Source organism: Lagenorhynchus albirostris, chromosome 14 (genome assembly GCF_949774975.1).
Source record: "Lagenorhynchus albirostris chromosome 14, mLagAlb1.1, whole genome shotgun sequence".
Lineage (NCBI taxonomy): Eukaryota > Metazoa > Chordata > Mammalia > Artiodactyla > Delphinidae > Lagenorhynchus > Lagenorhynchus albirostris.
Genome location: NC_083108.1, coordinates 26391901 through 26418807, shown reverse-complemented (window position 1 = coordinate 26418807; position 26907 = coordinate 26391901). Strand labels below are relative to the sequence as shown.

Below are 26907 nucleotides of genomic sequence, written 5' to 3'. Positions count from 1 at the left end.
ATAGATGGAGAGATATACCTTTTTTCTCTTTAAGAGATGCATTTAAAGATTTAAATTTCCCTCCAATCACTACTTTGCCTGCTTGCATATGTTTTAATATGTAGCATTTTAATTTTTTCCTTTTCATTCAATTTCACATATTTTCTAACATCTATTATGATTTTTCTCTGACCCGTAAGTATTTAGAAGTGTATTATTTGCATATGGGAAGTCTATTGATACCTTTGGACATTGTTTTCTAGATTAACTGCATTGTGTCTACATAACAATATTCTACATAACAATCTACATGATTTCATTCCTCTAACATTTGTCAAGAATTGTTTTATGGCTCAGTGAATGGTTAAGTTTCTTAATTGTGTTGTTCAAATCTTTTATATCTTACAGATTTTTTTCTTCTTCTTCTGTTAATTATTGAGGAAGGCATATAAATATCTCTCACTGTGATTGTATTTTTTTTGCCTATTTCTCGTTTTGATTTTGTCAATTTTTGCTTTATTTATTTTGATACCATGTTATTATGTACATAAAAATTTAGGATTGTTATCTTCAATTAATTTCTGTGTTTTATGTGAGATAGGGGTTAAGCTTTGTTTTTTTCTTATTTGGTTATCCAGTTGCTCCAGTACCTTTAAAATTTTTTTTGAATTACAGTGGCAACTTCGTAAAAAATCACATTATCATATATTTGTGGGTCTATTTCTGAACTCTCTGTTCTGTTCCATTGATAGGTTTCTCTATCTCCGTGCCAATATCAAACTGTCTTAATTATTGTGGCCTAATTATTGTGGCCTTAATTATTGTGGCCTTAATTATTGTGGCCTTGAAAACTGGTAGTGTAAATCCTCTGACTTAACTCTTTTTCAATGCTGTCTTGGTTATTCTAAATTTCCACATAAATTTTAGAATCAGATTTTCAATTTATACAAAAAAGTCTGCTGAGCTTTTCATGAGATTTCATTCAATCTATAGATCAATTTTCAGGAGAATTAACATCTTAACAAAATTCATTTTCCCAATTCATAAACATTGTATCTTCTTTAGTACCTCTTATCCCTATTTTGTCATTTTCAGCACAGAGGCTGTATTAGTTTGCTAGGGCTGCCATAACAAAATGTCACAGACTGGGTGGCTTAAACAACAAAAATTTATTTTCTCACAGTTCTGAAGGCTAGAAGTTCAAGATCAAGATGTTGGCAGGTTTGGTTTATCCTGAGGCCTTTCTCCTTGGCTTGCAAATGGCCACCTTCTTGCTGTGACCTTAATATGATCTTTCCTACATTGGAGAACATCCGTGGTGTCGCTTTGTGTGTCCAAATTTCCTCTTCTTCTAAGGACACCAGTCAGATTGGATTAGGGACCACCCTAATGACCTCATTTTAACTTAATCACCCCCTAAAGGCTCTATCTCCAAATACAGTCACATTCTTAATTATTTCAGGGTTAGGGCTTCAATGTATAAATTTGGGGAGGAGAGGACACAATTCAGCCCACAAAAGAAATCTGAAACATCTTTTGTTAGATTTGTTCCTATCTGATTTTTATATACTATTGCAAATGATATTGGTTGAAATAGTTTTTCTCAAGTCTGTGTCTGAGAGTTCCAGTATCTTGAGGCCCATGTGAATCTGTTTCAGTTGTCTGTTATTCCTAATGTTTTTCATTTATGTTGTTCTTTTCTTAGACTGTATATGGCAGTGTAGTTGATGGTTTGTTTTTAGAAATAATTTGAGATGAAGGATGATGATATCTTCCTGTAGAGGTAATTTAGGCTTGTTTCTGTCTTGTGCCTGGGGAGAGGAGCTAGTAATCTAGGAATATCTCAATCCAAATTCAGGGACTGAGATTTTTCTGGGCCATACAGAGCTTAGGCAGCCTAACTTATCCTTTGTCCTTATTCCTTGGACTGAATAAGGACTGAGTATTCATTGGTTTTACCAGGATCCCCTATCTTGGTGGGTCTTGGATTAGAACTTTTGCACCTGTAGCACTTTGAGGTTGTCAAACACACTACTCAGCATCTTAGCCTCTTAGAGGCAGGCAAACGTCCTGGAGAAAAATTCGATTCAAGTGCCATGGTCATGTCTTTGTATTAATTGAGTACACACACACACAAACACACGCAGGTGTGTCTGGAGAATAAAACCCTATAAGTGAAATTGCTATATCAGAGTTTGTATATGTGTATGTTTGATATATGTGCATCTGTAGAATACAATTCTTGTGGAAATAAATGAAAACCACCCAAGCTGAACAAACAGAGGCTATTTATTGAGAGCTTGCTATAGCAAGGGAGTCAGCTACCATCACTTGCATTTGGCAGGCAGGGGAGTGGGATAGCTTTATAGTGAAAAACTAAGGGAAGGCTTTAGTATTTTCTGATTGGAGGTTGCTGACTTGGGAAATCTGGAGTTGGGCCTAACTAGAAGCGGGGCATCTTATGTGATTGATTTGGAGATCATATTTGGCTTTCTCTGCTTGGTCCTGACTTGGAGGCTGAGGGCAAAAATTGGGAGGCTGGGAGTTGTTGACCAAATCCTCACCACTCTGGGCCGATTGCTAAGGAGGTTGTGATTTAGTTTCCTGGACTGATTGCTGGAGAGTCTGTGATTTGGTTTTCTGGGATGGTTGCTGCAGAGGTTGTGGTTTGGCTTCCTGAGCTTATGTGGTTCTGGTCATTAGTCATTTATATATTCAGTTTCTCATCCTAAAAGTGATATTGTAGTACCAAAGAATATATATTTAACATTTGCCTATTAACTTCAATAGAAGTTGTATTAATTTATCATCTACTAGTAATGTATGATCATCTGCTCTAACATAGCAGGCTATTAAGCTTTTGAATTCCACTTAACTGGTAGGTGAAAATTTGTATCATATTATGGGTTTTTTTTCTTTTTCTTTGAATTTAATTTTTTTATACAGCAGGTTCTTGTTAGTTATCTATTTTATACATATTAGTGTATATATGTCAATCCCAATCTCCCAATTCATCCCACCACCACCACCTCCCTCATATTATGTTTATTTGCATTTTAGTAAGATTGAGCATCTTGTCATATATTTAAGAGTCATTTGTGTTTTCTTTTGTGTGAACCATCTTTTCCTATGTTTGCCCATTTTTATAGTAAATTATTGGTTTTTTTTCTCATTAATTTGTGGGCCCTTATTATATATAAAGGAAATTTGCCTTCTGAATGTTAACTGAGTTATAAATATCTTTCCCAGTTTGTTGTTTATCTTTCGACCTTGTTGTTTTATATATTTCTAAATTTTTATGTGGTCAAATATATCAGTCTTTTTAATTAATTGCTTCTGGGTTTGTGTCCAAGAAGACCTCATCTACTCTGAGAGTAAAAAAAAAAATCTCATGTTAAGTACTTTTGTTTATATAAACACAATCTGGGGATAATATTTGTTAAGACTATGTCATATTGTTTACAAAGAGGCTAGTTAACAACAAAAGTATAATGAATCTTAAAATCGTCAGTGGGACTGAGGCGTCTCATCTTCAGAATTCTGAAGTGTTCTCCAGGCAGGAGGCAGTGGCTATGGCAGCTCACAGGTACAGCACTTGAAAACGACAGGAGTCAGAGTCCAAAAGTTTCCACAAAGCAAAACATTCTGGTCTCCTTTGGAAGTCCCATTCCCTAACACCCACTGCCCTTGTATTCCTCCTCTGGAATTCCAGCTCCAAGGCAAGGCCTCAATTTACTGTCGGGAGAACCTGTTCTTGAAATCTTTAATTGTCTTGGCCATAATGGGGGTGATTTTCTTTGCAGGTTTCCTGCTGCAGACGACTCGCGGCAAGTGGGTACTGGTGGTGCTTGAGCAGGCTCTGGCTGGCTCCTCATGGGTGAGGTTAAGGCTGTTTCTGCTGGAGGGAGTATGGATGGTTCCTGTGGGGTACAGGGCTGGTTTGATCTTGACTTTTTCAGGGGCAGCTGCTTCTCCTATTTCAAACTTCTCCTGCCTCCTTCGAACGTCAGAAGGTGGCCTGGCCAGAGAGTTGAGAAGGATCATCTTTGCTTGTTGGCCTTTGGGCTTATTGGCTCGTGCAGATTGGATATTCACTGTCAGTGCTTGAAGCCCCTGCTCTCGAGCATCCTGAAGCCGCATGTACATCTCTCGCCATGTCTCGTGCTCTTTTGGCCTTTCTTTCCTAAAGTTTTGGTGAGAGTGAATTTTCCATAATTTGTCTGTTTCTTGGACTAATGCATGATTGTATTTCTCTATGCGATACAGCTGATCAGGTGTACAGCTCTCCAAGATGGGTTCAAGAACTGAATATGGGACTCCTCCCACTTTAAAGATTGAATTGATGTTGTTTTAAGTACCCAGATGCACTGCTGGCGCAAGGTCATCATTTTGGCAAGATAGGCACACTTGGAGCCAGAAAACACTTGCATCTTAGAATTCATTCTGTGTCCAGTAAATCCAACTTCTTCCTCTTCCTGGGGTGAAGACAGTGCTTTTTGCTTTGGTCGTAAGGAGGACATCAATCCAGAGGCAAGAAGTGGACGGTCATTGGCCTGGACCCTGGGTAATGGGAGGTCCGGCCACACTGGTGCATCAGTGGGGACTTTTTCCAGCTTGGCCCAGACGTTTCCAGAGGGCTGCAGCTTCTCTGATCTGTTTTCATTCACCTTAGGTAGTTCCTGAACCAAGTCCAAGTTTTCACTTGAATCATATTTTTTAGGTCCTTTTTCTTCAAGAGCAGTGGCTGAAGTTTTCATAATCTTTTTCTTTTTCTCCCTAGGCTGGTTGTGGTTGAGGTATGACTCAAAAGACATGGTGGGCGGCTTGAATTCATTATCCATATCCACCTCCTCACCTTTAGGGAGGGAGCCCTCAGGCTTTCCATCCAAATGAGGAGGTCTTACTTTCCCTTCTTGAATCTTTTGGTTATTGGAAACCTTCTCTTTCACCTTGGGTAACAGGCCTCTTGTCCCCTCTGCTATGTCCAAGCGGTCGAGACGCTGCTTGTTTTTGTCCGGTTTGATTTTCTCGGAGTCTTCGTGCTTTCGCTTTTTAAGGTCTGAAGCTTGTCTGAAGGGAGGTAAAACCTGGATGCCGCGACCCTCTCTTTCCTTCTCTTTCTCGACACCACTAGAGGGCGGATTCTCGTTTGCGCTGTTCCGGGGGAGAGACCGCGGCCTTTCCTCTGGAGAAGGCCAGGCCTGATTTTTGTCTGGTCAAAGCAGAGGACTTCTCGTGTCCCTTGGTACAGACCAGGCGTTTGTCCCTGTGGGGAGGCTGGTGTCCCCTGCTTAGACTCCCAGCCCCTCTCCCCTGGGGTGCACCCAGGCGGCGGTCCAGTCTGGCCCGAGAGGCATCTGAGGGGCCTTCTCCAGGCCTCTGCTGTGCAACACGGGCCTCCGCCAGGCGTCTGTGACAGTCCCCGTACATCAGACAAGGACGGCTAGACTGAGGAGGAGACCAGCTGTAACCAGATGATCCCCGCCCCGAAGAATAAACTGGGGAACCCCCGCGGCACCGCCGTCTGTCCTCGCCCCTCTCCCGGCCGTGGGACCCGTGGCAGGGCCTCACGAGCTCTGAGGGGTGTCTGTGCAGCTCTGGTCTGTGCTCGCGGCCGTGCAATCCGTCTCTGCGGGCTGCGCGGTGTGCGTGGCCGTGCCCCTCCATCGCCTCCTTCGCCGAAGGAGCGTCCTCTGGGGGCTGTTGGGAATCGCTCTTCCCCAGGTCCCTCTCGGCAGGCTCGGGGTTTCCGTCCACCGGAACCAGCCTCCTCCACAGCGCCGCCAGGTCCCGGCCAGGCTTCCGACGCTCTGGCGTTTGTGCCCTCGACTGGCCGTCGGGCCGACCCCGCTCTCCGTGAGAACGGCCGCCGGAACGGGCGAGGCCAGTGGCGCTTCTGGTCTCTTCACGGCCTCCTCCACAACCTGGTGCCCGGACGTCGCCGCCCGGCCCTGCCCTGCCCTGCTCCGAGCTCCCCCGGGTGCACACGGCGCGGCCCCGCCTCTGGCGCTCGGGGCGCGGAGCCCCCACGGGAACGGCCACCAGCGCGCGTCCGGGACGCAAGGAAGCCCCAGCGCCCCCTTCCTGAGGGGGCTGAGAGCTGTGCCCAAATTACATCACCACCAGTCGGGAGTCCCTGGGCCGCCCCGTCCCACTTGGGTCCCGAGAGCAGCAGGAATCAATCAACAGTGACGACAACCCTAGCGCTGTGCGCTTGCCATCGACTAATTCCAGCCTCTATACAACCAAAGAAGAGTAATATTATCCCCATTGTACGGGTGAGTAAACTGAAAGTCTTAGAATTTATTAGATCTAAGAATTCCTGACAGTTATTTTTATTTTGTTTTCAATATTCTCAGTAGTATAAATTGACAGTTCTAATGATTACTTATGTAATAATAAGTCAAGCTTAAAGAAATAATAGATAACAAACAGAATAAATAAGTAAAACCACCACGTTCCCACAACCCAGATACACTAAGGTATTATTACCCAACAGTGAACCTTGGTGCATATCCATATATCTTTCCAGATCCTTTGCTATGTGTGTATATACATATACATGCACACACCCGTATATTTTATCAAAATGAAATTGTATTGTAAATATTGTTCTTTAACCAACTAGTTCTCTAACCAGAGTGCAAAACAGGATCATGCATTGTATCTGGTTGTATCCCCTATGTCTCTTTGAATTTGCACAGCTTCTCCCATCCCCTGCCTTCTCTATTTCTATTTATTTTATTTATTTTATCTTCTAGTTTTATTGAGATATAATTGACATACAGCACTGTATAAATTTAAGGTATACAGCACAATGATTTGACTTGATACATCATGAAATGATTATCACAAGTTTAGTGAACATCTAGCATCTCATATAGAGACAAAATTAAGGAAATAGAAAAAAAATTTCCTTGTGATAAGAACTCTTGGGATTTGCTGTCTTAACTACTTTCATATATAAATACAGCAGTATTAATTATATTTATCATGTTGTACATTATATCCCTAGTACTTATTTATCTTATAACTGAAGCTTGTACCTTTTGACCACCTTCATCCAATTCCTCCTCCCTCCACCTACTGCCTCTGGTAACCACAAATCTGATCTCTTTTTCTATGAGTTTGTTTGTTTGTTTTGAAGTTTAATTCACTTACCATACTATGTTAGTTCCTGTTATATGACATAATGACTTGATATACATTCGATTTATATAATTTCAAAATGATCAACACAGTAAGTCAGTTTTGAGCTGTCATCATACAAAGATATTATATAGTTATTGACTATATTCCCCACACTGTGCATTTCCTACCCGTGACTCATTTATTTTGCAGCCAGAAGTTTGTTCCTCTTAATCTCCCTCACCTATTTCTTTCCTCCTTCCCGCTCCCCTCTGGCAATCACCTGTTTGTTCTCTGTATCTATAACTCTTTTTCTGTTTTGTTATGTTTGTTCTTTTGTTTTGCTTTTTAGATTCCACATATATGTGAAACCATATAGTATTTGTCCTTCTCAGTTGGATTTATTTCACTTAGCATAATACCCTCTAGGTCCATCCATGTCATTGTAAATGGCAATATTTCATTCTTTTTTTATGGCTGAGTAATATTTAATTGTATATATATGCCACATCTTCTTTATCCATTCACCTATTGTTGGGCAATTAGGTTGCTTCCATATCTTGGCTATTGTAAATAATGCTGCAGTGAACGTAGGGGTACATAGATCTTTTCTAATTAGTGTTTTCATTTTCTTTGGATAAGTACCCAGGAGTGGAATTGCTGGATCATATGGTAGTTCTATTTTTAATTTTTTGAGGAATCTTCATACTGTTTTTCATAGTGGCTGCACCAATTTACATTCCCAGCAACAGTGCAAGAGGATTCCCTTTTCTGCACATCTTCACCAACACTTGTTATTTGTTGTCTTTTTGTTAATAGCCATTGTGACAGGTATGAGGTGGTATCTCATTGTGGTTTTGATTTGCATTACCCTGCTGATTAGTGATGTTGAAAATCTTTTCATCTGCCTGTTGGCTATCTGTATGTCTTCTTTGGAAAAATGTCTATTCAGATCCTCTGCCTGTTTTTTAATCCGGTTGTTTGTTTTTTGATGTTGAGTTGTATGAGATCTTTGTATATTTTGGATATTAACCCCGTATTGGATATATTTTTTGCAATTATATTCTCCCATTCAGAATGTGGCTTTTCATTTTGTTGATGGTTTCCTTCGCTGTGCAAAGCCTTTTACTTTGATGTAGTCACATTTGTTAATTTTTGCTTTTGTTTCCCTTGCCTGAGGAGACATATTCAAAAAAGTATTACAAAGATCAATGTCAAAGAGCATACTTCCTATGTTTTCTTCTAGAAGTTTTATAGTCTCAGGTCTTACATTTAAGTCTTTAATGCATCAAGTTTATTTTTGTGCATAATGTGAGAGAGTATTCTGGTTTGATACTTTTGCGTGTAACTGTCCAGTTTTCCCAACACCATTTATTAAAGAGGCTGTCTTTTCCCCATTGTATATTCTAGCCTCCGTTGTTGTAGATTAACTGCCCATATAAGTTTTGGTTCATTTCTGGGCTGTCTATTCTGTTCCATTGATCCATGTGTCTGTTTTTGTGCTAGTACTATACTGTTTTGATGACTGTAGCTTTGTAGTAAAGTTTGAAATCAGGGAGTGTGATACCTCCAGCTTTGTTCTTATTTTCTAAAGATTGTTTTGCCTAATATTTTGTTGAGGATTTTTACGTCTATGTTCATCAGTGATATTGGCCTGTAATTTTCTGGGTTTTTTGTGATGTCTTTGTCTGCTTTTGGCACCAGGGTGATCCTGGCCTCATGTTTGGAAGAATGTGTTTGGAAGTGTTCCTTCCTCTGCAGTTTTTTGGAATAGTTTGAGGAGGATAGGTTTTAGCTCCTCTCTAAATGCTTGGTAGAAATCACCTGTGAGGCCATCTGGTCCTGGACTTTTGTTTGTTGGGAGTTTTTTTTAATTATTATTATTACTGTTTCAATTTCATTACTGGCAATTGGTTTGTCCATATTTTCTATTTCTTCCTGATTCAGTCTTGAGAGATTGTACATTTCTAGGAATTTGTCCATTTCTTCTAGGTTGTTCATTTTATTGGCATATAATTGTAGTTACCTCTTATGATCCTTTGTATTTCTGTGGCGTTGGTTATAACTTCTCCTATTTCATTTCTGACTCTGTTGATTTGGGCCCTCTCTATTTTTTTCTTTTTTCTCTTTTTTTTTTTTTTTTTGCAGTACGCGGGCCTCTCACTGTTGTGGCCTCTCCCATTGCGGAGCACAGGCTCCGGACGCTCAGGCCCAGCGGCCATGGCTCACGGGCCTAGCTGCTCCGTGGCATGTGGGATCTTCCCAGACTGGGGCACGAACCCATGTCCCCTGCATCGGCAGGCAGACTCTCAACCACTGAGCCACCAGGGAAGCCCTCTATTTTTTTCTTGATGAGTCTGGCTAAAGGTTTATCAAGTTTGTTTATCTTTTCAAACAACCAGCTCTTAGTTTCATTCATCTTTTCTATTTCTTTTTTTAGTCTTTATTTCATTTCTGCTCTGATCTTTATGATTTCTTTCCTTTTATTAATTTTGTGGGTTTTTTCTTTCTCTAGTTCCTTTAGGTGTAAGGTTAGGTTGTTTGAGATTTTTCTTGTCTCCTGAGGTAAACTTGTATTGCTATAAACTTCCCTGTCAATATTGCTTTTGCTTTGTCCCATAGATTTTGGATAGTGTTTTTTTGTTTTAATTTTCTCCAGGTTTTAAAAATTTTGTCTTTGATTTCTTCAGTGATCCATTGGTTGTGTAGTAGCATATTGTTTAGCCTCCACATGTTTGTGTTTTTGCATTTTTTTCTTGTATTTGATTTCTAGTCTCATAGTGTTGTTATTGGAAAAGATGCTTGTTATGATTTCAGTTTTCTTCAATTTACTGAGACTTGTTTTGTGGCCTAGCATGTGATCTATCCTGTAGAATGTTCCATGTGCACTTGAAAAGAATGTGTATTCTGCTGCTTTTGGATGGACTGTTTCATGTATATGGATATGATCCATTTGGCCTAATGTGTCTTTTAAGGCCAGTGTTTCCTTATTGATTTTCTGTCTGGGTTATCTGTCCATTAATGTAAGTGGGGGTTGTTAAATTACCTTACTATTATTGTAATACTGTCATACTGTCATACTGTAATACTGTTTTCCCCTTTCTGTCTGTCAATATTTGCTTTATGTATTTAGGTGCTCTTATATGGGGTACATATATATTTACAATTGTCTTCTTGGATTGATCCCTTGATCATTAGGTAATGTCCTTCTTTGTTTCTTGTTATAGTCTTTGTTTTAAAGTATTTTACCTGATATAAGTATTGCTACCCTGGCTTTCTTTTCATTTTAGTCTGCATGGAATACCCTTTTCCATCCTTTCACTTTCAGTCCATGTGTGTCTTTAGATCTAAAGTGAGTCTCTTGTAGGCAGCATATATACGGGTCTTGTTATTGTGTGCATTCAGCCACTCTATGTCTTTTGATTGGAACATTTAGTCCATTTACATTTAGAGTAACTATTGATAGATATGTACTTATTGCCATTTTATTAATTGTTTTGGGGTTGTTATTGTAGTTCTTTTTCTTTCTGTCTTCTTTTGCTCTCTTCCCTTGTGATTTGATGACTATCTTTAGTGTTATGGTTGGATTCCTTTCTCTTTTTGTGTGTGTGTATCTATTATGGATTTTTGGATTGTGGTTATCGTGAGGTTTATATATACCAATATATATTTTAAGATGCTGATCTTTTAAGTTCAAATACATTTTAACAATCCTACATTTTTACTCCCCCATGTTTATTGTTTTTGACATCATATTTCCCATCTTTTTGTTTTTTATATCCCTTAAATACTTAATATGGATATAGATGAGTCTAGTATGCTTGTCTTTTAACCTTCCTACTAGTTTTACATGTGGTTGATTTACTACCTTTATAGGATATTTGCCTTTACCAATAAGATTTTTCCTTTCATAATTTTCCTATTTCCAGTAGTGGTCTCTTCTTTTTCACTTAAAGAAGTCTTTTTAACATTTCTTGTAAAGCTGGTTTGGTAGTGCTGAACTCCTTTAGCTTTTGCTTGTCTGTAAACCTTTTGATCACTCCGTCAAATCTGAATGAAAGGATTGCCAGATAAAGCATTCTTGGTTGTAGGTTTTTCCGTTTCATCTCTTTAAATACATTGCCACTCCCTTCTGGCCTGCAGAGTTTTTGTTGAAAAGTCAGCTGATAGCCTATGGGAGTTTCCTTGTACTTAACTTGTTGCTTTTCTCTTGCTATTTTTATCTCTCACTTTAACTTTAATTTTTGCTATTTTTATTACAATATGTGTTGGTGTGGTCCTCTTTGGGTTGATCCTGTTTGGGAATCTCTGTGATTCTTGGACCTGGATGTCCATTTCTTTTCACAGGTTAGGGAAGTTTTCTACTGTTATTTCTTCAGATAAGTTTTCTACCACTTTCTCTCCTCTTCTCCTTCTGGGACCCTATAATGTGAATGTTAGTACCTTGATGTTGTCCTAGAGGTCTCTTAAGCTATCCTCATTAAAATTTCTTTCCTTTCTTCTGTGCAGCTTGTGTGATTTCTACTACTCTGTTTTCCAGCTCACTGATCCATTCCTCTGTATCATCTAATCTACTGCTGATTACTTCTAGTGTATTTTAAAATTTCAGTTACTGTATTCTTTATCTTTGGTTCTTCTTTATGTTTTCTAACTCCTTATTAATAACTTCCAACTTCTCACTCTGCTCACCCGATCTTCTCCTGAGTTCTTTGAGCATCTTTACAGTTACTACCTTGAACTCTTTATTGGGTCGATTGATTATCTCCACTTCACTTAGTTCATCTTCTGGGGTTTTATCATGTTCCTTCATTTGAAACATATTCTTCTGTCACCTGATTTTACCTAATTTGCTGTTTTTATTTCTATATATTTGGTAGGTTGATTATGTTTCCTGACCTTGGAGAAGTGGACTTTTGTAGATGTCCTGTGTTTCCCAGCAATGCACTTCCCTCTGGTCACAAGAGCTATATGCTCTAGGGGTGCCCCCTATGTGGGCTGTGTGGGTCCTTCTGTTGTGACAGGCTGACTACTGTGGGTGGTCTGGTATGCCTGGCTGGTTTATATATAGCAATATATATATGTATTTAAAAAATCTGGTTTGTTGTCAGGCCCTGTCTTGCGCTGAAGCTGCTAGTCACTGGTGCGTGAGGCGGGGTCACAGGGCAGCTGGGTACAAGGCCCTGGTGTGTTCTGGGGCTAGTGCTGGTCCGCTGATGGGTGGAGCCAGGTTCTAGGATGGTGGTTGTGGGGATAGGTGTCCCGGATCCACTAGATGGCCTGCTGGTGTGGGACCTGTTCCTGACACAGCTGTCTGTGGGGTCTGGGGTGTCCTAAAGCTGGTGTTGGCCTGCTGGTGAGTGGGGCTGGAACCTGGGGTTGGGGGGATCCTGGGGCTAGTGTTGGCCTGCTGGTGGATGGGCCCAGGGCCAAGGGGTTCCCAGGACTAGTGGCAGCCTGCCGTGGGTGAGGCTGAGGCCCATGAGGTCCCGGGCCTAGTGCAGGTTCACTGGTGTGAGGGTTCTGGGGAACAGGACTGAGTCCCGGGGCAGCTGTGGGCTCGGGGGTATTAAGGCAGCTAGCCTACTGGTGGGTGAGGTTTTATCCCCACCTATCTAGCTACTTGGCCTGAGATGACCCAGTACTGGTGCTTCCAGGCTGGTAGGTGGGGCCAGTCCCAGCACTAATAAGCTAGAGGGAGGATTCCAGAATGGCATTGGCCAGCAACAGTGTCCTTGTGGTAGAACAAGCTTCCAAAAATGGCTGCCACCAGTGTCTGTGTCCCCAGGGTGAGCTCCAGTTTCCTCCCACCTCTCTAGGAGGCTCTCCAAGATCACCAGGTACATCTGACTCAGGCTCCTTTCAAATTATTGCCTCGGCCCTAGGTCCCAGCACATGTGAGATTTTGTGTGCATTTTAAAGATGAAGTCTTTATTTCCCACAGCCCTCTGGCTCTCCTGAAAGTAAGCCCCACTGGCCTTCAAAGCCAAACATTCTAGGTGCAGGACCCCCAGGCTCAGGAGCCTGATGTGGGGCTTGAACCCCTTACTCCTTGTGGAGAACCACTGCAATTGTAATTATCTTCCCATTTGTGGGCTGCCCACCCACGGGTATGGGTCTTGACTATACAGCATCTCTGCCCTTCCTACCTGTCTCATTGTGGTTCCTTCTTTATGTCTTTAGTTGTAGAAGAACTTTCCTACTAGTCTTCTGGTCTTTCTCATCACTAGTTGCTCTGTAAATAGTTGTAATTTTGGTGTGCCCGTGGGAGGAGGTGAGCTCAGGGTCTTCCTACTCCACCATCTTGGCCGTTCTCTCCTATTTTATTTTATTTTATTTTATTCTTTATGTATTTATTTATTTTTTGCTGTACGCGGGCCTCTCACTGTTGTGGCCTCTCCCATTGCGGAGCACAGGCTCCAGACGCGCAGGCTCCGGACGCTTAGGCTCAGTGGCCATGGCTCATGGGCCTAGCTGCTCCGCGGCATGTGGGATCTTCCCGGACTGGGGCATGAACCCGTGTCTCCTGCATCGGCAGGCGGACTCCCAACCACTGCGCCACCAGGGAAGCCCTCTTATTTTATTTTTAATGACACTAACCTGTTCAAGAAACCATGCCAATTGTTTTGGAGAACATCTCCCTTTCCACAGTTGTCTGATTGTTTCCTCAAGGTTTCACCTGCTGTTCTATCCCTGGTGAGACTGTGGTGTCACCTTACTGTGATTGCAGTCTGATCTCTCCATCATGCAGCTGTGTTGCAACTAGAAAGTAGCCTGTCCATAATCTAGTTCCATGTTTAATAACAATGGCATGGCACAGCAAGTCCCCTGTGTTTCAGTAGGCTTTATACTTCCCTGAAATCCCCAATTCTATAACCAGTTCAATCTCAGGATTTACAACAAATGCCTCCCTTCATGGAACACCGTTCCTGAGCGTAGCTGACCTGTTCTGATTTTGTATTAAATACAATAAATACCTTCCCTGGATCTGTAGATACCCCTTCTGGTAGTTCTAGTGCTTTGCCAAGTTGTGCAGCATTTGGAACTTGGGAAGTTTCTTGGTAGAAACAGGAGATAATCAGGAAACAAATTAGAACCTATGGGTATATATATTCAAGCTTTTAAGTGAATATAAGATGCAAGGACTGTAAAATAGAACTATAATGAAAACATTTGAAAGAAGAAATGTGTCCTTTTTAACTGTTTGTTTTTGAGATGGAAAGCATAATGCAAAATTTAGATCTTATTACAGAAATTGAAACAAGCTCATGCAAATTAATCTCCATTGCACCCATAAAAAAGAAATTAAAAGCACTAATGCTGTTTGTGGTGTATATACAGTAACATTTCCTAAATATCTTCTGGGTCTAAAGCTAGGAATGATATTCAGTGTTTCTTTTCCTCAGGCTACAGTATCATAGGATTCAATTTTGAATCTGATAATGTAGGCACTTTTGTTGCACAGTAGCCCACAAAGGAAATGAAGGAAGTAGAAAACAGCCAGATTATTGAAGCAGAGACAAATGAGACACCCCAGTTAGATGCTCACTTCTGGGCCTCCTTTCTTTGGTAGACAGAAACTAATTGAGCATCTAATTGTGTCCATTTCAGGGGCACACCATCTTTTACAGTTTAAATTGACCATTGGTGGTGGCCTATTCTTAGTCTTTTAATTCAGAAGACAATTTTCTATGGTAATTTGAATGGCATGAGTAGAAAGGTGTTATAGATCTGGCAAACTTTATACTTTTAATTAACAAATTTATAAGACCGTATTCTGTGTTTCAAGTAACCTCACGCCTTAAATACTTAACACTAGGTATTTGAATAGAGTTTTCTTATCTCTCCTTAAATTCTGAATTACCATCAAACTTAAAGCAGAAGTAGCATTATTATTTTAAGGCCTGGGCACCCCAACTATAAGCTGTTTCACAGTCTGCATGGTAAGAAAGCCATTTTTGAAGCAACCTCATTATCAAACAATTCTAAGTCACTGAACCAGAGTATCCTTCAGTCCCCATCATCTGCTGTAGAGATCAGGACTGTTTGCCAAACTTTGTGATTCCAGCCATAAAGCCCTAGAAATACTCTTGATTGGAGTTGGGACAGCTGTCGTTTTCCAGGAATATAATAAAAACTTGGCACAAGTCCCTCTGATAGAATGTTTATAGTCTTTCAAGAATATGATCAACATTGCTCAGATCAGCTCAGGATCCGGAAGTCCATCCCAAGAATTAGAGCTTTGCCTTCCTATTCATCCTGAGGTACCATGAGTTCACTAGGTCAGTGGTGTTCACTGTTTAAGCGACTCTCCAGGGATTCTAAAAGGAATTTGAGGGAGATTATTCTGACAAATCCTCCAGCTCAAGTTTGGTGAGGGCAGCTGTGAAAGCCAAAGCTCTCCCTAGGGATAGTGGACAATAAGACTCCTATGTTTCTCTCCCTCAGTGTATATGCACATGGAGGGAGGGAGGTAAATTCAGGGGGACATGGGAGTAGGAAGTGTAGTGTGGAGGAGGAGCTGCCTTTGGGTGACTTTGTCTGGATCTTTCCCTCCTAGTGAATGGAACACCCAAGGCCAGCATCAGTGTCAGGACATTTCTCACCCCACCCCCATATCTACTGATGGAGGAGAGGGGAGGGAACCCAGATGTCAGAATGGCTCATCTGCCAAGGTGATGATGGAATTCCTTAGCCTGGAAGTGTTTTGATCTGTGAACAGTTGAACCCAAGCCAACGTGTTTCTTTGCTCTTTACTTGCCAAAGTATTGAAGTTAAACAATTCAGAAGTCTATGGATAAAAAATTGAGCCACTGTGCCCCCATCCCTTTCCTCTACCCGGAGGTAACTACACATCTAGATGTTTATTCCTTTCTTTTTCTATGAGTGAAAGAGTGTGGGTATGTATTTCTGTGATTTTTCACCTTACATATGTCTTAGAATTAGGTAGATTTGCATCTGCTCACATAGAAAGATGTTCAAGACATATTATTAAGTGGGGGAAAAAGCAAGATGCCCAACAGTATATATAAAATGATAAAATTTTTTGCAAATTTAAAAGAATTTGTGCATATATATGTTGATATATTCATAAACCCCTTTCAGAATGATTGCATGAGAAATTAACAATGGTGGATAGGGTGAAGAGAGAAATGTTTCTTTTTAAACTTTTTGTACTAATCGAAGTTTTTCTTTGTCAAATTTAAACATTACTGTTTTTTTATAGGTTTATTGGAATATAATTGCTTTAAAATGTTGTGTTAGTTTCTGTTGTACACCAAAGTGAATCAGCTATATGTATACATATATCCCCATATCCCTTCCCTCTTGAGCCTCCCTCCCACCCTCCCTGTCCCACCCCTCTAGGTGGTCACAAAGCATGAGCTGATCTCCCTGTGCTATGCAGCAGCTTCCCACTAGCCATCCATTTTACATTTGGTAGTCTATATAGTCCATGCCACTCCCTCACTTCGTCCCAGCTTCCCCTTCACCCCTGTGTCCTCAAGTCCGTTCTCTACGTCTGTGTCTTTATTCCTGCCCTGCCAATAGGTTCATCAGTACCTTTTTTTTAGATTCCATGTATGTGCATTAGCATACAGTATTTGTTTTTCTGTTTCTGACTTCACTTTATATGACAGACTTTAGGTCCATCCACCTCATTACAAATAACTCAATTTTGTTCCTTTTTATGGCTGAGTAATATTCCATTGTATATATATATGTGCCACATCTTCTTTATCCATTCATCTGTCGATGGACATTTAGGTTGCTTCCATGTCCTGGCAATTGTAAATAGTGTTGCAATGAACATCGTGGTACATGACTCTTTTTTTTTTGTTTGTTTTTTTGTTTTTACGCGGGTCTCTCACTGCTGTGGCCTCTCCCATTGCGGAGCACAGGCTCCGGACGCGCAGGCCCAGCGGCCATGGCTCACGGGCCCAGCTGCTCCGCGGCATGTGGGATCCTCCCGGACCGGGGCACGAACCCGTGTCCCCTGCATCGGCAGGTGGACTCTCAACCACTGCGCCACCAGGGAAGCCCCATGACTCTTTTGAATTATGGTTTTCTCAGGGTATATGCTCAGCAGTGGGATTGCTGGGTCATATTTTTAGTTTTTTAAGGAACCTCCATACTGTTCTCCATAGTGGCTGTATCTATTTACATTCCCACCAACAAAGCAGGAGGGTTCCCTTTTCTCCACACCCTCTCCAACATTTATTGTTCGTAGATTTTTTGATGATGGCCATTCTGACTCATGTGAGGTGATACCTCATTGTGGTTTTGATTTGCATTTCTCTAATGATTAGTGATGTTGAGCATCTTTTCATGTGTTTGTTGCCAATCTGTATGTCTTCTTTGGAGAAATGTCTATTTAGGTCTTCTGCCCATTTTTGGATTGGGTTGTTTGTTTTTCTGATATTGAGCTGCAGGAGCTGCTTGTATATTTTGGAGATTAATCCTTTGTCAGTTGCTTCATTTGCAAATATTATCTCCCATTCTGAGGGTTGTCTTTTCGTCTTGTTTATGGTTTCCTTTGCTGTGCAAAAGCTTTTAAGTTTCATTAGGTCCTATTTGTTTATTTTTTATTTTATTTCCATTACTCTAGGAAGTGGGTCAAAAAGGATCCTGCTGTGATTTATGTCAAAGAGTTAAACATTACCTTTAATTCACACTTTCTTTCTATTTGGGAGTGGACAGTAAGTGGGTGGAGAGAAAATACAATGTCTTCAAAATCTTTCCTCGTCAGTGTATATAGATCTACTTCGTTTTTTTTATTGGGGCAAAGTGATACATAGTAAGCCTGTATCATGATTTAGTTAACCACTAATGGACATTTTAGAGTATTTCTAATTTTGGAGGGGAATACACATAATGCTGTATTAGACGTCCTTGAACATTTATTATTTTGCACATGTGAAGTATTTCTATAATATAGTATAATTGATCTAGCATAAATGGTGAGGTATGGAATTGCGGGGTCAGTGGGCATGTGCATGTTTCCTTTTGCTGTATAAAAGTGTTGTACTAGTTTATATTTCCACCAACTGTATCTGAGTACATATTCTTTCACATCTTGCCAACTCTGAATATTATCTGGATAAAAATTTTTAAATTTCTGTGTTAAAAAATTTTGAGAGTCTTTTTGAAAGAAGTTTATTTTTTTCCAAATGAACTGAGGAGATATTAACACTACTTAAGGTGGTTTCTTCAAATTTTCTGTGTACTGCAAGTTGTGATAACACCAGAAAGAAAACATAAAGGAAATATCTGCCTAGATGATTTTGTGTTTTCTTTTCTGTCTGGGGAGTCTACCCTGTAGCCACATTGACTCAGCAAGCTTGTTACAGCCAAGTCATCAGAGCAAGTAAAGAAGCATCATTGCCGCATCCCAAGACATGACCAGGCTCTACCATCAGGGTGGTGAGGAGGCCCTCACAGCAGTGTGGGTGATAAGCAGCCCCCCATTTCCATTTTGAATAACTTCAAAATATTACATGAAATCATTTCTATTTCCAGTCATATCATTTATTTTATATTACTCAAAACATTGCTCAAATTATTTACATTCGTTTTAGCCTTTTTCTCCCTAACTCTCCCTGTTTTATGCATTTTAAAATAGTTTTATTGAGATATAATTCATATACCATGCAACTCACCCATTTATTTTTTATTTTTTATTTTTCTAAGATGATGCTTTTTTTAGATTTTTTTTCTTGGCTGTGCCGGGTCTTCATTGTGGCATGCAGGATCTTCGTTGTGGCGTGCGGGCTTCTCCGTAGTTGTGGTGTGCGGGCTCTCTAGCTGAGGCACACTAGGGGCTCAGTTGCCCTGCGGCATGTGGGATCTTATTTCCCTGACCACGGATGGAACCCGCGTCCCCTGAATTGGAAGGCGGCTTCTTAACCACTGGATCACCAGGGAAGTCTAACTCACCCATTTAAAGTGTGCAATTCTATGGCTTTTAAGGACAGGGGGTGACGGTTAAGGGATGCAGAGTTTCTTTTTGGGGTAATGAATATGTTTTTAAATTATCATGGTGACAGTTGTATAAATCTGATCTGGGCTCTACCCAGGTGACCACCTTTAGGAAATTCAGGGCTGTCAGCCAAAGCCAGTGCAGTGTGTGTCGTACTGAGGAGCACAAGCAAAACACTCCCGGCTGTTTTTTCTCAGCATCTTAGTCATAAGGGACCATTTGCATTAGTGCGTGTTTAGATTAGGAAGAAGCACGTGCTTTCAGAGTGAAGGATGGAGGGTCTCTGAACTATATGAACAAAGCAACTAACAGCTGTTAAGTACCCACCAAACACTGACCTGAGGCTGGCAGAGCACCCCACAGTTTGCAAAACACCAGGTGGAAATGGACCTGGTCAGTGTCGAGTGCAGTCCCTCTGGAGATATTCATGGCTTTCATGGCTCTTTAATTCAAATCCTTTTGTTCTCAAAGACCTTTGCGTACAAATGAGATGGATGGGCTTCACGTACAGCAGGACTGTGTTTTTCAGGAATTAAAGGCATAATCTCCTACAAGACGCACTCCTCCTGGTGCCGCAGGGTGACTAACTGAGGTCTAGCCAGTAATTGCTTTGAAATGGTCACTAAAATTGTGAGATTATGTTTGAGGAATTATAAGAGACACCATTTGTTGCTATGTGAGCTCAGCTAAGACTGGCAACCACGGTTGTTTAATTTGGGCAAATTTGGCACAATTTTTGGCAGATTAGAACAGCAGCTTCTCTCTGGTCAGATGTGCAGGGGCCGGAGTGGACACTGATGGGAGGGGTTAATGCAGGGGAGGAGTTGATGCAGGGAAGGGCACAGGCCGGAACCAGAGACCTCGGTTCTGAGTCTAACCCCCAAGCATGAGTTTGAGAATGTGGACATTTAGAAACATATCCCATCAATCTTATTACTGCTTGTTTAATATGCAGTTTTATTTTGAAAACTTGATTTGGACTAAATTTTGTGATGATTGTCATCTTTTTTATTATGTAAGTAGTAATTTGGAACTACCTAAGTTTCATGAAGTACTTCCCTTCCTCATACACTAGATGGCACTACAGGCGAGGCAAATCAATTTAGAAAAATAGAGACTTTGACTACCAAGGCTAATTTTGGTAAATTAGAAAGGCTTCAGTCTTCACCAAGAGTTGTTGTGTCAGCATCTTAAGAAAGATGAGGGAAAACTGCCAGTGTTGGACATCTTAATAGGATGTCATTTTGTATAGTGGCTTTCAAGTTTTTTTTTACTGTGACCAATTGTGAGACGTCTTAGACTGGGATCCAGTGGACACACACATGCAAACGCAACAGAAGTTTCACGAACCGATACTAAGCCTTCTTACCTGTTATGCATTCTGTGATAATTCTGTTGCGTTGAACTATGCTGCTTGTAGCCCATTGATTTCATGACCTGTAGTTTGACAAAAACAGTTTTCTAGTGGACCTATCAAGAAATATCAGTATCTGCTTAGCACTTGGCACCATGCCAGGTACTTGGGGGGCCACGAAGAAATACTTAACTATACTTCTGTTTTCTGGGAAAGAGAAGAGTTAACTTGAGAAGCCTTAGAGAGCAACCCTGTAAGACACTGTAAAATTATGCCCCCAGACTAAAAAAACTGTGGAAGCAGATAATTGAAGTGAAGATATTATGGAATAGCTGGATCATACCTAAGCTCTTACTCTGACATGAATTTTTTTTTTTTTTTTTTTTTTTTTTTGCACGTGGGCCTCTCACCGTTGTGGCCTCTCCCGTTGCAGAGCACAGGCTCCGGATGCGCAGGCTCAGCGGCCATGGCTCACGGACCCAGACGCTCCGTGGCATGTGGGATCTTCCCGGACCGGGGCACGAACCCGTGTGCCCTGCATCGGCAGACGGACTCTCAACCACTGCGCCACTAGGGAAGCCATGATATGAATTTTTTGGGGGGAAATTACATACTGTGAAACAAAAGTAGTCACAAGAAATACATGTGTATTCCATTCATATAACATTCAAAAATGTAAAAACTAAACACTGTTTTTTTACGAATGTATAGTTGGTAAAAACCATAAAGAAAAAGGGAGTGATGAGCATAAAAGTCAGGATGGAAGTTACCTCTGGTGGGAGGAGGGGAAACGTCCGAAAGGAACAGCACGAGGGAGTTTCTAAGACACTGAAGGTGCTCTGGGGCTTAACCAGGGTGTTGCTTGTTATTATTATTAAAAATGAATGGATGCTTTATACATTCTTCTATATGAATTATATATTTCATAATAATAAAAACATAGCAAAGAAGATTACTGTAATTGCCTTCTTGAGTCTTTAACTCATCTTGGTAAGTTGCTTTCCGGTTTTTTAACTCACTCGGACAAAAGGGGTTTCTTCAAGGACAGAGGTAGAAATGTACCAAAGGTCAGTTTTTAAGAATGACCTGTCATACAGTTTTAAAGCTCTCCAGATGTTATCAGATCTGTCCTTGAGGGCAAATTTGGATTTTAGAAAGAGTCAAAACTGCTAATAAAGTGCGTTCTTAAATTTAGTGAGGCACTACTTCAAATAAGAGGACTCTCCAACAGCTGAGGGGTGATTAAGTTATGGTGCATTCTCTGCAGTCATTAAAAGTCATGTTTTAGAAAAACTTCTAATAACTGGGAAAAATATTTACAAAGTATTGATATTTTTAAGAAGAAAAATCACAGGTTATCAAAACACATGAGAAGCCTATTTTGTAAGAAGATGGAAAGAATGTGACCAAAACATCTAATTTTTTTCTTGTGCCTTTATGCATTGTCCCAGTTTTCTACAGGGCCACATATTATTTTTGTAAATGTGGGCTGGGGAAGACTGTGGTCATTAATCTACCTTTTAAAAGGTAATCTACCATTTAAAAGAGGAGTTTCAGAAATATTTTGAGCAATGGAATAAAAGCATGACCTGCTGAGGTAACTATGTTGAAGGGTGACTCCATTTAAATATATTAAGTCTGATATATTTGTTTAAAAATCAGTTAATAGTTTAAAAAATAGACATTTTTTTAGATTAGTTTTGGTTTCACAGCAAAATTGAGTGGAAAGGGCTTCCCTGGTGGCACAGTGGTTGAGAGTCCGCCTGCAAATGCAGGGGACATGGGTTCATGCCCCGGTCTGGGAAGATCCCACATGCCGCGGGGCGGCTGGGCCCGTGAGCCATGGCCACTGAGCCTGCGCGTCCAGAGCCTGTGCTCCCCAGCGGGAGAGGCCACAACAGTGAGAGGCCCGCGTACCGCAAAAAAAAAAAAAAAAATAATTGAGTGGAAAGCTGCCCACATATGCACCAGCTTCCCCACACATGCACCAGCATGTGTGGCTGCCCCACACATGTACCAGCTTCCCCAGTATCAACCTCCTGTGTCAGATGAACCTACTTTGACACGTCATTGTCACTCAGAGTCCGTAGTTTACATTAGAGTTCACTTCTGGTGCACATTTTATGGATTTCGACAAATCTTTAATGACATGTAGGCACCATGATAGTATCATATAGAATAATTTCACTGCCCTGAAATTCTCTGTGCTCTGCCTCCCTCCCTCTCCCCCAAACTGGCCACCAAAATCTTTTTACTGTCATCATAGTTTTGCCTTTTCCATAATGTCATATAGTTGGAAACATACAGTATAAAGCTGTTGACACAAATAGCCAATAAATAATCTATAAAAGGACTAAAAAGGAGTTTTATTTGAGCCAAATTGAGGACTATAGTCCAGGAGACACAGACTCAAGAAGCATTTGAATTATGTTCTGCAGGACTACAAAATGGGGGAGGACTGTAAAGGCAAAAATTGCAAGGTTACAACTAGTTAACATGAATTGTTTATCACGAATTATGATTGGGGCTGGCAAGAAGTAAGGGTGCTTGTTAAGTAAGTATTGGTTGGGTCCAAAATGGTTGCAGCTGCTAGCAGATCTTGTTTTGAGAATGGCTGGTGGTGTCCTTGAGTCTGGTACAGTTCAGAAATTCAAGTTCTTAGTAATGCAGGAACGTGTCTGAAACCATATCCACAATGGCCACCAGGCTCCACTTTGGATGCCTGAACCAGTTACTCCGTTTTGATTTTTAAACGCGTCTTTTCCTTAATGGTTAAAGCAGACGTACAATTTGTCTGATAGGCTGCAGAACAGGCTATTCTATTCAAGCCAAATCACGTATATGCCAGAATGACTTCCCCATACCTCAATATGTGAAAATTTCTTGCACTGTAACCTTTTCACATTGGCTTTTTTTACTTAGTAATATGCATCTAAGTTTCCTACATGTCTTTTCATGGCTTGGTAGTTTATTATTATTTTTTTACTACTGATTAATATTCCATTGTGTGGATGTACCACACTTTATTTATCCATTCATCTACTGAAGGGCATTTTGGTTGCTTTCGGCAATTATGAATAAAGCTGCATCCGCAGCTTCAGTGTGCAAGTTTGTGTGTAAACGTAAGTTTTCAACTCTGGAGTAAATACCAAGGAGTGTGACTGCTGGATCATATGGTAAGGGTATGCTTAATTTTGTAAGAAACCACCAAAATGTCTTCCAGAGTGGCTGTACTGTTTTGCATTCCCACCAGCAATAAATGAGAGTTCCCATTGCTCTACATCCTCACCGGCATGTGGTGGTGTTAGTGTTTTGGATTTTCACCATTCTAAGAGGCGTGCAGTGCTATCTTCTTGTTGTTTTAATTTGTCATTCCCTGGTGACATATGATGTTGAGCATCTTTTTATATATTTATTTACCATCCATATATCTCCTTTTGTGAGGTGTCTGTTCATCTCTTTTGCCCATATTTAATTGGGTTGTTTATTTTCTTATTGTGGAGTTTTAAGAGCTCTTTGTATATTTTTAATAATAGTTCTTTATCAGATGTGTCATTTGTAAATATTTTATCCCAGTCTAAGTCACTATTTTTTGTGTTATATATTTTATTACTTCAAGGATTATAATTTTCCTTAAATCTCCTTTTCTCTTAGACTTCTGAGAACTTGATTTCATTTATTTTAGCCTGAATTCAAAGCAAAACATTAAACTAACAAAAACAACAACAAAATGTGTATAAAACTGTGATAAATAAAATTCAAATTAATTTTTTAAAACAGCAATAACTACCTTTTAATGAATTTTTTTTTTTTTTTTTTCGGTACGCGGGCCTCTCACTGTTGTGGCCCCTCCCGTTGCGGAGCACAGCCTCCGGACGCTCAGGCCCAGCGGCCATGGCTCACGGGCCCAGCCGCTCCGCGACACGTGGGATCCTCCTGGACCGGGGCATGAACCCGTGTCCCCTGCATCGGCAGGCAGACTCTCAACCACAATAACTACCTTTTGAGTGGCAGAAACCAGAATACCTTTTCGTTGAAAAAGTGGTACTTACTATACTTCCTTCACAAGCTCTTTGAAACACATGTTGCTTCATTTTCTTTATTTTCTGGCAGTCTGAATAAAAACTTATTACCTTAAGCAACAAAACTTTATTTTAATAATTTTGGATGGATATCTTTATAAAATAGTGTTTTACCTGCCTACATAAACAGCAAATATTGAACATAACTGACATTGAATCATAAGAGAATAGTGCATTCAAAAAACAACAAGGGAGTTCCCTGGCAGTCCAGTGGTTAAGACTCTGCACTTCCAATGCAGGGGGCGCAGGTTCTATCCCTGGTTGGGGAACCAAGATCCCATGTGACGCATGGTGTGGCAAAAACAAACAAATAAATAAATATTGGGAAACTGCTATATGTCTTAAAAAAAAAAAGAACAAGATGTTGTGAAAAAGGAACAATCAGAAAATAAGAACAAGCTCTTGAAAAAAAAAAAAGAACAAGCTCTTGGAAGTTAAAAATATTATTGTCTAAATAAATTCTGGAGAGTGGTTCAAAGACAAGGCCAAGGAGGTTGCCCAGAAAATAGAAAAAAGAGACAAAGAAAAGGGACACTATAGGAGAAAAAATCTTAAAAGATAAAAGATCAATCCAGGTTATATCCCGTTCAATTAATAGAGGTTCTTAAAAATAAACTGGAGAAAACATAGGGGAGTAATTTATCACAGAAATAATAAAAGGCATTTTCTTTTAGAACGGAAGCATGAGACTGTCCAGCTTGTCAACGGCCAGCACAGTGAATGGAAAAAGGCTGGCACCAACGAAGTTGTATAATTTCAGAGCACCAGAGTTAAAAATAAGATTCTAAAAGCTTCCTGGGAATAAAAGATCCTTTACCTGCAAAGGAATAAGAATGTTATGCCCTTTCAAACTATCAAATTTTTAAATAGAATAAAAACACTTGCAGGCATGCAAATTCTCAACCACATTTATCTCTGTGTACCTTTACTTTAGCGGATGTGTGCTTTACTAAACCAAACCAGTGACCAGTAAAGAAGACTCCATTTCTAGGGGATCCAATGCAGGAAAGTGTCAAAGGGAAATCCCTGGATGAGCACCCATAGCAGGCCTAACAGTCAGCAACCTAGAGTGGAGAGGGAGGGTGGAGGCTTCAGGGAAGCCATGGCTGGGGGGAGTGTAACTGACACATTGACTGATGTATTTGATGTGTGGAAAGTGATGCGAGGGGCCTTTAGAGGTATGTTGGGATTTGAAAATTAGCAATAGGTATATAGAAAAGTAACCAAATTTTTAACATGAGGCAATTCTTCATTCCAAGGAAAATAATGTTGTCCAGAAATGGTAAAGTAACCACAGTACTTTTTGACTCAGCGACATTATTTACACAGTCATAATAATGTAATCACTGCATACTGCTATAACTGTAAGGGGAGGAGAGGGTGAGAGGTCTGTAAGGCAGCTTACTGCTCATCTGCCTTAACAAGAAGTGAATAGTTTAATGTCTAATATTCATATATTATAAAACAGTGATATGTTTAAAAACATGGAGGCAAATATCAGAAGAAACAGCTAAAGTAATTAAGGTTGTTGCCTCTCAGGAGTGGGGCGAGGGGGTAGTGGAGTGGGACAGAGATTACTGTTTTTCCTTACAAATGTATAGTACCATATTACTGAGCCACACACATGCTACAGCATGGATGAACCTTGATGACATTATTGTAAGTGAAATAAGCCAGTCACAAAAGGACAAATGAGTTCCCCCTATACGAGGAACCTGGAATAGGCAAATTCACTGAGACAGGAAGTAGAATGGTGATGGCAGGGGTTACGGGGATGGAGTTATTGTCTAAAGAATATAGAGTTTTAGTTGGGGAAGATAAAAAGTCCTGAAGATGGATGGTAGTGATAGTTGTGCAATTTGAATATACTTAACGCCACGAAACTGTACGAAAAATGGTTAAAATGGTAAATTTTATGTGTATTTTATCACAATGAAAAAGCAACTTAAAATGAAAGAAAATATAGTACTATTTGATTTTTAAGTAACTATGCACTTTTAATTTTATTACATTAATTTTTAGAAAGTTTAGATGAATGCCTGAAAAATTTTTATGTCATCATTGTGTTTGTGCCTAGATTTTATGACATAATTTGGGCCACTCAAGGGCCTTTTTTGCTTTCATCCAGTTCTTACCTGTGTAAGTTATTTTCAAGTAAGGGAAGTATTAGTGAAAGTAAATATTTTCTGAATACATTTCAGGGGAATTTGAGATACCAGGTAACGTAATGTAGCACATTAATACTGTGAATAAAAGTGCAAATTCATCCAGTTTGAATAAGCACATTTGTTATGCAGGAATGTCCCCTTTATGGCCTCTGCTACTCAGTGGATTTCTAAGTGCTCAGCTGCCGGGTCCCCCTGAATGGATTATTGGAACTCATCTCCACG

At 40.3% G+C, this 26907-nt stretch overlaps 2 protein-coding genes across 2 annotated transcripts in view; one reads left to right on the top strand and one right to left on the bottom strand.

Moving 5' to 3' along the window:
• Positions 1 to 26907, top strand: part of KATNAL2 (katanin catalytic subunit A1 like 2) — a 90721-nt gene that overhangs the window by 9639 nt on the left and 54175 nt on the right. The window lies entirely within an intron of this gene.
• LOC132532181 (elongin-A-like) lies at positions 3712 to 11824 on the bottom strand. The gene is given in 5 exon segments (XM_060170499.1): positions 3712 to 4331; positions 4334 to 5166; positions 5168 to 5777; positions 5780 to 6079; positions 11797 to 11824. Coding segments are annotated over 5 exon segments (2391 nt in total).